General features: G+C 40.2%; 1 protein-coding gene across 7 annotated transcripts in view; it reads left to right on the top strand.

The window, feature by feature from the left end:
• The window catches only part of CCDC62 (coiled-coil domain containing 62), a 38,129-nt gene extending 28,180 nt beyond the window's left edge, over positions 1 to 9,949 (top strand). For 6 of the 7 annotated variants that reach the window (XM_036073121.2, XM_036073122.2, XM_036073123.2 and 3 more), the window contains 2 exons: positions 7,816 to 7,909; positions 9,143 to 9,949. In XM_036073121.2, the coding sequence (XP_035929014.1) occupies positions 7,816 to 7,869 (54 nt within the window). In that variant the 3' untranslated portion in view covers positions 7,870 to 7,909; positions 9,143 to 9,949. Of the gene's footprint in view, positions 1 to 1,527; positions 2,014 to 7,815; positions 7,910 to 9,142 lie in introns of those variants that run through there. The other variant, XM_078061045.1, reaches the window with a different exon arrangement.
• Positions 9,950 to 13,155: the final 3,206 nt, after the last annotated feature.

Raw genomic sequence — 13,155 nt, forward strand, 5'->3', positions numbered from 1 at the left:
AGATAAACGTATATATGCTCATGTAACCGATATCCCAGTCAAGATATAGAACATTTCCATCACCCCAGAAAGTTTCTCCATGTTCTTTGGAGTGGACCCCTCCCTTACGCCCACCCCAGGGAACTACCGATCTGATTTTTATCATGAGAGAATACTTTTGCCTGTTCTATAACTTACTGTAAATGCAGTCATACAGTATGTAGTCTTTGTCTGGCTTCTTTCAGTAGAATTATTTTGAGATTCCTCCATGTCGTCGTATGTGTTGGTACCTCACTCCTTTTTATTGCTGATTAGTATTCTGTTGTATGAATAGACCACAGTTTGTCTGTTCACCTGTTGATGGGACATTTGGGTTGTTTCCAGTTTGGGGCTATTACAAATAAAGTTGCTATGAACATTTTTATATAGGCCTTTTTTAAAAATTTTTTTTTCTTAAAGATTTTATTTATTCATTTGAGACACAGAGATACAGAGAGAGAGAGAGAAAGCACGAGCAGGGAGAGAGGCAGAGGGAGAGAGAGAAGCAGGCTCCTCGCCGAGCCAGGAGCCCGATGTGGGGCTTGATCCCAGGACCCCGGGATCATGACCTGAGCTGAAGGCAGACGCTTAACCATCTGAGCCACCCAGGCGCCCTATAGGCCTTTTTTTTTTTAAGATTTTATTTATTTGAGAGAGAGCGAGCAAAAGCGGGGTGGGGGGAGGGGCAGAGGGAGAGGAAGAAGCAGACTCCCCGCAGAGCAGGGAGCTCAGTGTGGGGCTCCATCCCAGGACCCTGAGATCATGACCTGAGCCGAAGGCAGCCGCTTAACTGACTGAGCCACCCTATATAAGCCTTTTTTAAATGGACATATGTTTTTATTGCTCTAAGGCAAATACCTAGAAGTAGAATCACTAGTTATAGGACAGTCATATGTTTAACTTTTTAATAAGCCACCATACTGTTTTTCAAGGTGGTTTTACGTCCCTGCCAGCAGTGTGTGCAAGTTCCAGGGTCTCTGCATCCTTGCCAGCACTTGGTTTTGTCAGTCAGCTTGATTTTAGTTAGCCGTCCTAGTAAATGTGAAGTGGCATCTGGTTGCTGCTTCACTTGTATTTTCCTGATAACCTGATGATGTGCATCTTTTCACATCCTCATTGGCTCTTCAGATATCTTCTCTCGTGAGGTGTCTGTTCAAGCCTTCTACCCATTTTAAGTTTGAATTGTTTCCTTTGCTACTGAATTGTAAGAGTTCTTAACATAGTCTGCACACACGGCCTTTGTCTTTTGTCAGATATATCATGAATATTTTCTCCCAGTTTGTGGTTTGCCTTTTTATTTTCTTAAGTGTCTTCTGAAGAGCAGAAAGGTAAAATTTTGATGAAGTCCAATTTATCAATTTTTTTCAAATGGTGCTCTTTGTATCCTGAGAAATCTGCCCCAAGGGTGTGAATATTTTCTCCTCCTGAAAGTTTTAAAGTTCTCTTTAGGTTTATGGTTTATCTCAGTTTAATTTTTTTTTTTTAAGATTTTATTTATTTATTTGACAGAGAGAGACACAGCGAGAGAGGTAACACAAGCAGGGGGAGCGGCAGAGGGAGAAGCAGGCTTCCCACGGAGCAGGGAGCCCGATGAGGGGCTCGATCCCAGGACCCTGGGATCATGACCTGAGCCGAGGGTAGACGCTTAACCGACTGAGCCACCCAGGTGCTCAAGAATTGACATTTGTGAACAGATTATATATCTCCATTTATTTAGGTCTGTCTTCCTTTCTCTTAACCATATTTTATAGTTTTCATAGGTGTCTTGCATATCTTTTGTTAATTTTATTCCTATTATTTTGTTTATTGATGCTATTATACATGATACTTTAAATTTCACTTTCTAATTGTCTGTTGATGGTATGAAGGACTGCAGTTGACTTTTGTAAATTGTTCTTAACTAAATTCACCTATTCTGGTAGGTTTTCTGTAGATTCTTAGGATTTTCTACATAGACAATCATGTCATTTGTAAATAAAGAATTTCTTTTTCTAATCTTTAGGTTGTGTCTTTTTCTTACCTTATTGCTCTGGCTAAGACCTCCATATCAATGCTGAATAGAAAAGTGAGAGTGGACATCCTTGTCTTGTTGGATGAAATGCTCTCTGGTGGGGGTATTGCTTGCTTGGCTCTCCATCATATTGGTATTTTATTAGATTCAGAGTTCCATGGCACTGTTTCCATGTGACACAGATGATCTGAAACTAGAACATTAACTGTTTTATTTATTTATTTTTTTTTAAGATTTTATTTTTAAGTAATCTCTACACCCAACGTGGGTCTCGAACTCACAACTCCCGAGATCAAGAGTTGCACACTCCACCAACTGAGGCAGCCAGGCGCCCCAAGAACATTAACCATTTTAGAATCAACACGCTCATTGCCGTGAGCTTCAATATAGTTTCAAAGATTACCTTTGAATAATGGGCCCCCAAAATAGTGATTTTTGAAAGTATATATACCATGTATGCCATATGAGCTTTTCAAAGTGGAAACCCTGATGGACTTTGTGGTGTTTTCTGGGAAGATTTTTTTTTTTTCTTGACAAACTCTTTAAAGCATTAGTGAAGCAATTTATTTACTTTGGCGCAGAAAATGTTTTTAAGTATTCATAAGGGTTTTTATTTTAAACAGCTTTATTGAGATATAATGTACATAACATAATGTTCTTCCATGTGAAGTGTACAATCCAGTGGTTTTAGTATATTTACAGAGTTGTGTAACCATCACCCTAATCCAATTTTAGAACATTTTCATCATCCCAGAAGAAACCCTGTACCTATTAGCAGTCATTCCCCATTCCCTCTCCCTTAGCCCCTGGCAACTGTTAATCTACTTTTTTTTTCTCTATGGATTTTTTGGGCAGAGATTTTTAATCAGTTTGTTGAATACAATTTGGGGGATCCATAAACTTTGATGGGAATAGAAATCACACATAAGCTTATTTTAACTAACCTCTAATTGAAATTTAGCATTTCCTTTAATTATGAATATAGGAAACAAGCCATAGTAGTATGTAAAGCCTGTGACTTTGTCCCTAGTAGAGATCATAGATGGTTTCATATCACATTATAGTTATTGCAGGTATCTTGAAATATCCTTTATAACTCAGCACTACCTCAGAATTATAGAATAGTAGACCTGCTGCTAGATCTTATTATTTAATGCTTTAATAAAGAAGAGTACAGAGGCACCTGGGTGGCTCAGTTGGTTAAAGTGTCTGCCTTACGCTTGGGTCATGATCTCAGGGTCCTGGGATCGAGCCCCGTGTCGGGCTCCTTGCTCTGCGGGGAGTCTGCTTCTCCCTCTGCCACTCCCCCAGCTCATGCTCTCTCTCTCTGTCTCTCAAATAAATAAATAAAATCTTAAAAAAAAAAAAAAAGAAGGGTACAGGGGCGTCTGGGTGGCTCAGTCTATTAAGATTCTGTCTGCCTTCGGCTCAGGTCATGATCCCAGGGTCCCGGGATTGAGTCCCACGTTGGCTCCCTGCTCAGCGGGGAGCCTGCTTCTCCCTCTTCTCCTTGCTCATGCTATCTCTCTCTCAAATAAATAAAATCTTTTTAAAAAAAAAGTGCAAGGGGCACATGGTTAGCTGAGTTGGTGGAGTGTGCAACTCTTGATCTTGGGGTCGTGAGTTTGAGCCCCTCATGGGGTGTAGAGATTACTTAAATAAAACTTAAAAAAGGGTGCATATTATTATATCACAGCCTTGTTTAATATTTTGATAACCACATTACTTCTGTAATACAACTTATGGATTCCTAAATATGTCCACACAGTGCAAAACTATACAGCTTACAGGAAAAATGGGGTTAGGAGCATAACACTCACTTTGCCAATGATACATTTTTTTTAAAAAGGACAGGAATGTAATCAAAATGGTAGGAGTTTTTATACCTGTTGGGTGGTTAAGAAATACATAAATACTGCAATAAATATGGCACTTTATCTGGAAAGAGACCTGAAGTTTGCATGTCGAATTGGGTGTCAGGGAGATGGCAGCTTGTGATTCACTGGGAAGTGGCAGGAAGGTAATCTGCTGGGAAGTTGTAGCAGCAAATGTGGGTGGGTGTGGCTTATAACACACCGGGGAAGCAGGGGGGCCAGCGGATGTTTGAGGGGTGCATGTGGATGTATGTATTCCTGCATGCCGTGGCTCAGTCCAGCTGGGTATAGTTTACCTAGTGTTTCTCGTGGACAAAGTTGCACGTGAATAAATGCAAACTTCACATTATGCCCAAATTGTTCCCTAATATATCGGCTATGTCGGAACATCTTCATATTTTCCAAACAACTGTTATAACAGAACTGACCGTCCTTCAGTATGATCTGCCTGACAGACTCCTACTCATTCTTATGGCCTCAGGCTCTTAACCTCTTCTGTAGGACTTTATGTTAAATTCCTATCTGAGAGAAAATCGAGAGCTCCTTCACTTCTGTCCTCGTGGCCCGGTTATGTGTATCTGTGTCTGTGCATGTGTCTCCGTGAACATGCAGGTCACAGTGCATGACAGATTACATGCTCGTCTTCCTCTTCTCCGTGAGCACTGGGGAGCCCCTCTTACTCATCTTGGCATTCCTAGTTGTAGCACACACAGTATCTGCTACGGAGATTGCTCAGTAAATACCTGGAATGGACATGATAGGAAAAAAACAAAACAGTAACCTCAGCTGTAGACTGAAAACATGCTAAAACTATTGACGTTGATGAAAAATTGGTTTAAGAGAATTTTTGGGCTAGAAAGACCCAGAAGAGGTACATAATCTCAACCTTTCATCTTATGGGTAAGGAAAAGTGATTAAATCTCTTACTTAACATCCCATAGCCAGAATCAGATAATCATTTGGAATTAGTTGGAAAAAATATTGGCTTCAGATGTAATAAATTTTCTAGAAGATTATGAACTAATTCTGGAAATGTTGCAAAAACAATTAACAGAAATCTAGAGGTGCCTGGGTGGCTCAGTTGGTTAAGTGTCTGTGTGCCTTCGGCTCAGGTCATGATCCCAGGGTCCTGGGATCGAGCCCCGCATCGGGCTCCCTGCTCAGCGGGAAGTCTGCTTCTCCCTCTCCCACTCCCCCTGCTTGTGTTGCCTCTCTCGCTGTCTCTCTCTCTGTCAAATAAATAAACAAAATCTTTAAAACAACAAAACAAATCTACTTGGCAAAGTACTTTACAACTCGCTTCGTCTGGTCCTATGAACTGGGTATAGCTAGTTACAGGAGAAAGCAAATAATTGGTTAAAAATCCTTAATTCTTGCAATATGGAAGCAGGATAAGGTTCTGAGCGTCCTGTCCGCTTCACCGTTTTTTGCCATCTGGTGCTGAGAACAAGGGTCTTATTTCAAAGCCTTTTTCTGCAGTGCACTCTTAGACATTGCTGGGGGAGCACAAAGTGATTCAGACCTTCTGCTGGGGAACTTGGCACTGTTGCCTAAAAATTGCGGAACTGACCCTTTGACATACCAGTGTCACTCTGGGAATCTCTCTTACGAGGACACCCACATGTGTACAAAGGGGTCCGGGTACAAGTTTTTCACTGCAGGACTGCTTTGTAATAGCAAAAGTTCGGAAACCATCCAGGTCTCCAGCAAAAAAGAACTGAGGGAGTTGTGATGGTATGCCTACACGATGGAATATTACAGAACCATTAACCAGAATAAGGAAGATCTTGGATGTGGAAATACTTCTGGGATGTATTATTAAGTGAATAGAAGCGAGATACTGAAAGGTTTCTGTGGTATTCTTCACATGTACAAAAGGGGATGGGAGTAAGAACATGTTATCTTTATTTTCTGTCAGTGTAGTAACCATTTAAAAAGAGCCCCAGTAATTTAAAAAGAGAGAAAAAAGGAAAGAAAGAGTAAAACACTGCACAGCTGACCACGTCACCTTCCCCCACAGCAGGCTTCCTACTTACTTGAGGGGTGGGGATGGGGAGAGATTCAGCTGGAATCTGAATTTGGACTTTTGACAAGTACATGGGACAGGACATCCTCATTGCTTTTTTGAGACTGTTGGTGTTGTCTGCCAGGGTTCTTAACTTTTTTTATCGCAGGCTGATAAACCCTATAGATCCCTTTTAGAGTAATATTTGTTTGTTTTGATATGTATTCTTTTTTTTAATTCAAGTTAGTTAACATATAATGTAGTGTTGGTTTCAGGACTAGAATTTAGTGATTCATCACTTACATATATCATCCAGTGCTCATCCCAGCAAGTACCCTCCTTAATGCCCATCACCCATTTAGCCCATGCCCCCACCCTCCTCCCCTCCAGCAACTGTCAGTTCTCTATAGTTAAGAGTCTCTTATGGTTTGTCTTCCTCTCTGTTTTTATCTTATTTTAATTTTCCTCCCCTTACCCTATGTTCATCTGTTTTGTTTCTTAAATTCCACATATGAGTGAAACCGTATGGTATTTGTCTTTCTCTGACTTAGTTCGCTTAGCATAATACACTCTAGTTCCATCTATATTGTTGCAGATGGCAAGATTTCATTCTTTTTGATGGCTGAGTAATATTCCATCGTACATATATACACCACATCTTCTTTATCTGTTCATCAGTCAGTGGACATTTGGGCTCTTTCCATAATTTGGCTATTGTTGATAGTGCTGCTATAAACATTGGTTGCATGAACCCCTTCGAGTCAGCATTTTTGTATCCTTTGGATAAATACCTACTAATGCAATTGCTGGGTTGTAGGGTAGCTCTATTTTTAACTTTTTGAGGAATCTCCATACTGTTTTCCAGAGCAGCTACACCAGTTTGCATTCCCACCAACAGTGCAAAAGACTCCACTTTCTTCACATCCTCACCAACACCTGTTGTTTCCTGACTTGTTAATTTTAGCCATTCTGACAGGGGTGAGGTGATATCTCATCATGGTTTTGATTTGTATTTCCCTGATGATGAGTGATGCTGAGCATTTTTCCATGTGTCTGTTAGCCATTTGTATGTCTTCTTTGGAGAAATGTGTGTTTATGTGTTCTGCCCATTTCTTAACTGGATTATTTATTTTGGGGATGTTGATTTTGTTGAGTTCTTTATAGATTCTGGATACTAGCCCTTTATCCACTAGGTCATTTGCAAATATCTTCTCCCATTAGAATAATGTTTCTAAATGAATAAAATAAAATACATTGGGTTATAAAATACATAGGAAGGCTGTTTGAGCAGAGAGGAAGCAGCATGAGTGAAAGCCCAGAGAATAACCCTAGCCTAGCTCAAATGCAGGCCCCACGGGGAAGAGGAAGAGGCTGAGGAGGTGGGTTTACCCTGCAAGCTGAAGTTCACCACCTGCGTCTACCCGTGTCTTTCCAGGTATCATTCTCCTCTTTCCTTCTTTTTTCTTCTTCTTTTTAAAAAATATCTCCTGAAACAACTAACAATGCTAATCAGCCCTTAGTAGGGACTTTATTAACAGTGGCACTTACAGTTGTTCATTCCTGTTGATGACCACTGTCTTCATTAAGGGTTCACGACATAGTCCATATTAAGGCTGACAGAGAGCCAGTTATATTTGGGCATTAGCTGATTGCCGTAGTTGAAGGGATGACATACGTGGTAAAGCAAACAGAGCCTTCCTACTAGGCAGTTAGATCCCAAAGGGCCCCACACACGAATAGGAAATCAGTACCTCTTTGCTGGATGGATGGTAGTTGTATGAAATTACTTCTTTGTATTTCATTAATTCCTTAAGGTGTTTTAAAGGCATTTCTGCTATATTTGTGTATTGTCTTAAGTATTGTCCAGTTTTTCTCTCCTGGGTACTAATTTTGAAGTTGTTTTGTAGAACTTAGAAGTCTCAGAAGAGTCAGCTCAGAAAACTGCCTTTCTTAGTAATTGAAGAAAACAAAAGTCAGCTTCACTGTTCGTTGTGGTCATAGGTAAGTCACCTTTGTGTGTATCTCCCTTCTATCTCCCTTGATATTTAATAAGTAACTTAGGAACATTGATAATGTAGAGTCAAGGCCATGCATTTGTTTGACCTGTAATCCTTTCTCTTATGTGACCTATTTATACATACCTTTTAAATTTGATCAGTAAAATGTCAATTATTTGAGAAATGCAGATCAAAAAGTTCTTGATCTCAATGCCTAGAATTTTAAACACAAGGAAGTGAATACAGATAGCTTGCTTTTTTTTTTTTTGTTTAATATTTTATTTATTTATTTGACAGAGAGAGAGAGAGCATGCTGGAGAGATCACAAGCACGGGGAGCAGCAGAGGGAGAGGGAGAAACAGGCTTCCCACCGAGCAGGGAGCCTGATGCGGGGCTTGATTCCAGGACCCTGAGATCATGACCTGAGCCGAAGGCAGGCGCTTAACTGACTGAGCCACCCAGGCGCCCCTACAGACAGCTTTCAAAATCAGAATCTAAATTAACATTTCAGGGGCGCCTGGGTGGCTCAGTTGGTTAAGCATTGACTCTTGATTTCGGCTCAGGTCATGATCTCAGGGTTGTGAGATTGAGCCCTAGGTCGGGCACTGCTCTGGGCATGGAGCCTAATTAGGATTCTCTCTCTCCCTCTCCCTGCCCCTCCCTCCCACCTCTGTCTCTCTTAAAATTAACATTTCAGCGTTTCATTTGGCTGGAAAGAAGTCTTTTCATGGGGTTTTAAGTTTTATAAAAAGGTTCATTGACTGGGGCACCTGGCTGGCTCAGTCCATGGAGCATGTGACTCTTGGTCTCAGGGTTGTGAGTTCAAGCCCCACGTTGGGTGTAAGCATTACTTAAATATAAAATCTTTAAAAAAAAAAAAGGGTTCATTGATGTAGTAAGCACTTTCTTGATTTGTGTTTCCTTCTATCAAACCTGCATTTCAAATGCAAAGTTTCTTCAGAATCCAGTTTGGTAAGTTGAAAAGTATAATCATTTCAGATGCTTTCACTGTAAGCAGAGAGCATCTCAAGAACACTGTGAAAGCAGTAAGTGTAGGTAGCCCTCTTCCTCTCTCCTGTTCTTTCTCTCTCTTTGCGGAGAAGTTTTCATATTTATGGTATTTTGTATGACCTTATGTAGATAAAAATCAGGATGTATAGTTAATTTTTTAGAGGCTGGGAACTTAAAGATGCTCTCTTTGCCTTGGTTTTATTAATTCTGTGTTTCCTTCCTGCAGAAGCTGATTTCTCATCTTTGGAAGGCAGGAAGCAGACATCAATACCTAATACTTAACCTTGAAAACAAAAAGGGGATTGTAATCCTTTGTAAGCAACATTTAATACCAAAGGGAAGCAGAAACTGAAAGTTAATTTTTCAACATCTATATTTTGTTTTCAAGCTGACCATTTTCATGTTGAAGATATTTTTTTTTTATGTGTAAGAAATTAGACCTTACTGTGTATTATCTATATACAAACTCGGAATTATGCTCAGAGAGAAAAGGACTTCTCTGTAAAGATGCAGACTACATCTACTAGAGAAGCTCTTTAAAAGTGTGGACATCCAATAGAGAATCCCTGCATGTAAAATGCTGTTTTTAACTATCTGATTGTTTAAAAACCTGTGCATACATTTAAATTATAACCAACAGCTTCTCAAGAGTCAGCTGCAGACATATGAGAAGTAGTAGTCTCTTCTTTGTGGCTTTAGCCCTGAACTTTGCTGTGTAAAATAGACATAAAATGATATGATACAAAATATTTTTAATCGGAAAGTATCTCCTCAGTTACTGACAATTGAGGTCCTTCTGTCCCAAAGCTGAACAGAGCCCCATCTCATCTGGGTCTGTAGTAAGTCCCATCTACTTACACAAACAAAAGCTTGCTGGAAGATCAAGTTTTATACGCATTTTTTTTTATCATTAAAAACCAGAACACTTCCCTTTTAACTTGTAATTTAATTTTTTAAAGAATATACTATGTGCATTTCTGTCCCTTCTAAGAGAATTGATCAGCTTCATTCAATAAAAAATATTTTTAATAATAAAAAAATAATTTTCTTGGGTTTCTTTTTATTATACAGGAGCAAAATAAGGAAGGTTAGTCCCTTGAAACTGAACCTGGCAAGTTAATTTCCTCGGGAATGGGAATGTATTTTTTTTAAGCATTGCAGATATCAAGGTTCTGTTGTGCTGTATAAATGCCCCTTTGTTGAAAGGTTTCAGTGCTACTTCAGAGATGATTTTCCTGAGAGTGGAGGAGCCACCCCATTTAGCCTTTTTAATTAGGGTGCTGAAAAGAGAAATTGGGTGAGGTTTGGCTGTGTTCCTTATAAATGCTTGCTTTCTCCCTCAGGCACGGCCCGTTTGTGTAGAGGAAGTCTGAGAAAGGTACAGTTGATTCTGAGCTGTTGGAAACCTAAAATGTCCCTGGAGAGGCTCATTTCCAGTCTGAGAAACAAAATATGAAAATTTCTCCTCTTTATGCTAGGTTCGTGGCTACATGTCAGCTTGCCCAGTGAAAAGAGAAGGAGAACACTGATGAGATGCTAAGAAGTAGGAAAATTTCAGGGAACTAAAGAATGAAAAAAGTCAAAAATTATTTTGTGGCTAAATGTATTTGAGCTCATAGGATTACCGTATCTACAGTACCCATCTTATCCCACCACATTATTGTGAATTATAGCACATATAACTAAAAAATGGGGAATCTTGATATTATTAACTTATGTATCTCAGCCTAAGTTATTTAAATACGTGAGCAGTTTCTGTTATGGAGAGTCAGCCCCCGGTCTGTTTGAAAGAGTTGCGAGGTAAAACTGAACATTTATATTTTGTCATCAGCATTCTTCCATCTTGAGAGGAATAGTACTGTAATTCGCCTGCCAGAAATTATCTCAGCCATCAGAAGAGACTGGTGTAATTTTAGAATTTGTGGACAGATCTTCTAAAGTGAAATAGAAATACCCCCAAAGGAAGAAATTCTGAATCAAGATAATACGTAAACACTAACAACAGTTTTACCTAAAAAGTTATAGTAGAAAAGCATGGTATTGAGAGGCTCAGTGGGATGAGGTTGGTTTAGACGAAGAAACCAGACACATTAATCAGGACCACCATAGACAAGGTAGGTTAAAAACCAGAGTGGTGTTATATGCAAACAGTCATGGAACACTACATCAAAAAAAAAAAATAAAAATAAATGAATAAATAGGGAAACAACAACAACAACAACAAAAAACCCAGAGTGGTCTTTGAGAGGAGTTTATCAAATGAGGAGGGCACATTAATCAGTCCTATAATAAAGGATGATTTCTGGGTTCTCAGCCAAATGCACACTTAGGACATCTAACAAAAAAAATAATTTGAGCACACGGTAAATACTGCTTTGCTGGCCACTGGAGACACAAGAGTGAGCAAAGCAGACTGAATCCTTGTTTACAGTGAAGGAGACAGACCTTAGTTAAATAATCACAAATAGTTCATGAAAGACTGGTAAGTGCTATGAAATAAAGCTTGGAGCTACTGTGACAACATACATCAGGGGCATGGGTCAAAGGCGGAGGCTTCGGGCGCCTGGGTGGCTCAGTTGGTTAAGCGACTGCCTTCGGCTCGGGTCATGATCCTGGAGTCCCGGGATTGAGTCCCACATCGGGCTCCCTGCTCAGCAGGGAGTCTGCTTCTCCCTCTGACCCTCTTCCCTCTTGTGCTGTCTCTCATTCTCTCTCTCAAATAAATAAATAAAATCTTAAAAAAAAAAAAAAAAAAAAAGGCGGAGGCTTCAGGGAAGGCTTCCCTGAACTAAGAGCTGAAAGATAAGTAGATGCTAACCAGCAAACAGGAAGAGGAAGAGCATTCCTCACAATGGTAACAGCATACGCAAAGGCCCTGAGGAGGAAAGGAGCATGATGCATTTTCAGACCTGATGGACTAGGATGGCGCAAGATGAAGCTGGACTGAGAGGTTGGGGCCAGATCATACACACGTGTCAGTGAGGCAGTGTGGGGATTGCAGCCCCATCATTTCAGTAAGCCCAATGATGTAAACCCTACTGTTCGTCTTTCTTGGGTTTTCCTTGAAATGAGGTCTTCATAACCCAAATCCTTTGCCTTTGTAGTAGCCTGCAGGAAGCATGAAAACAGCCCTGGAGATACACCAAAATGGCACCCTAATTCTGATGACATGGAGAATCTCAGCCGACCAGTGACAGAGCCAGTACTAGAACCAGGTCTCCTGCCCGAAGATGCTACCAGAGATGAACCTCGACAAATTCAGAGTGGGGAAGCTCATACCCTTGTGACCCACGCTGCTCATTTTATAAAACTAAGCCATATGTTGAAGTATACCAAATTATGGGGCATTATTTGCTCACTTTCTCAACCCTGCATTTCACACACATTTACTGAACATTGCTAATGTGCCAGGCACTCTGCTAAGCACTGAGGTTAGAAAATGGAAGTAAGATGATGTGGTCCTTGCCCTCCACGGGCTCAAAAGCTTACATACAAGCAGATACATTATAATTCATTAGAGATATTTTAGTGCTCTCGGGACCCCAGTAACCAACTATTATTAAAAAGAGCGGTAGGTGGTTGCTAATGTTAAGTCACTGGCAGATGTTCTCGACCCAGAGGGGTCGTTGCCTGGTTTGAAAGAAGATGCTGTGTTAAGTATGAAGTTCACAGGATAACTTGCTTTTGTTCGATGTGGAAAAAGGAGTCTGATAAACAGCTGGTCTGGAGCCAGCAAGCCCCTTTACTGTGGTCTTTATTTGACCACAGCTGTTGACTGGGGTGCTGGGGATTAAAAATGAAATAGTACACGTGAAGGATTTAGCTCAGTGCCTGGCAAATAGTAATCAATAAATATTAGTCATTGTTATTCAGGTAAAGAGACCTTTCAGGGATTGGAAATTAGATAAAGCATGGTTAATTTCTTTTTGGTGGAGTCGGAAGAGAGCCTTGTCAAATACAGCTTTTCAAGTATCCAGTGTCAGTTTGGGGGCAGGCAGAGATTAATGCATGAAGTTGCAGAAAGGGAGACCACCGTCAGGGGTATGTAGGCATCACTCTCCCTCTTCAAGGGGAGTCTTTAGTACCTGTATTGGGTGATTTCACACCTATATTCTGAGAGGAAAACTGAGGACAGCAGAAACAAAATAACCATTTGATAGCATACACTTGAGAGAACTGTGAGATATATACATATATATATATATATATTTTTTTTTTTACTTCAGTCTTGTGATGGAT

This window comes from Halichoerus grypus, chromosome 13 (genome assembly GCF_964656455.1).
Source record: "Halichoerus grypus chromosome 13, mHalGry1.hap1.1, whole genome shotgun sequence".
Lineage (NCBI taxonomy): Eukaryota > Metazoa > Chordata > Mammalia > Carnivora > Phocidae > Halichoerus > Halichoerus grypus.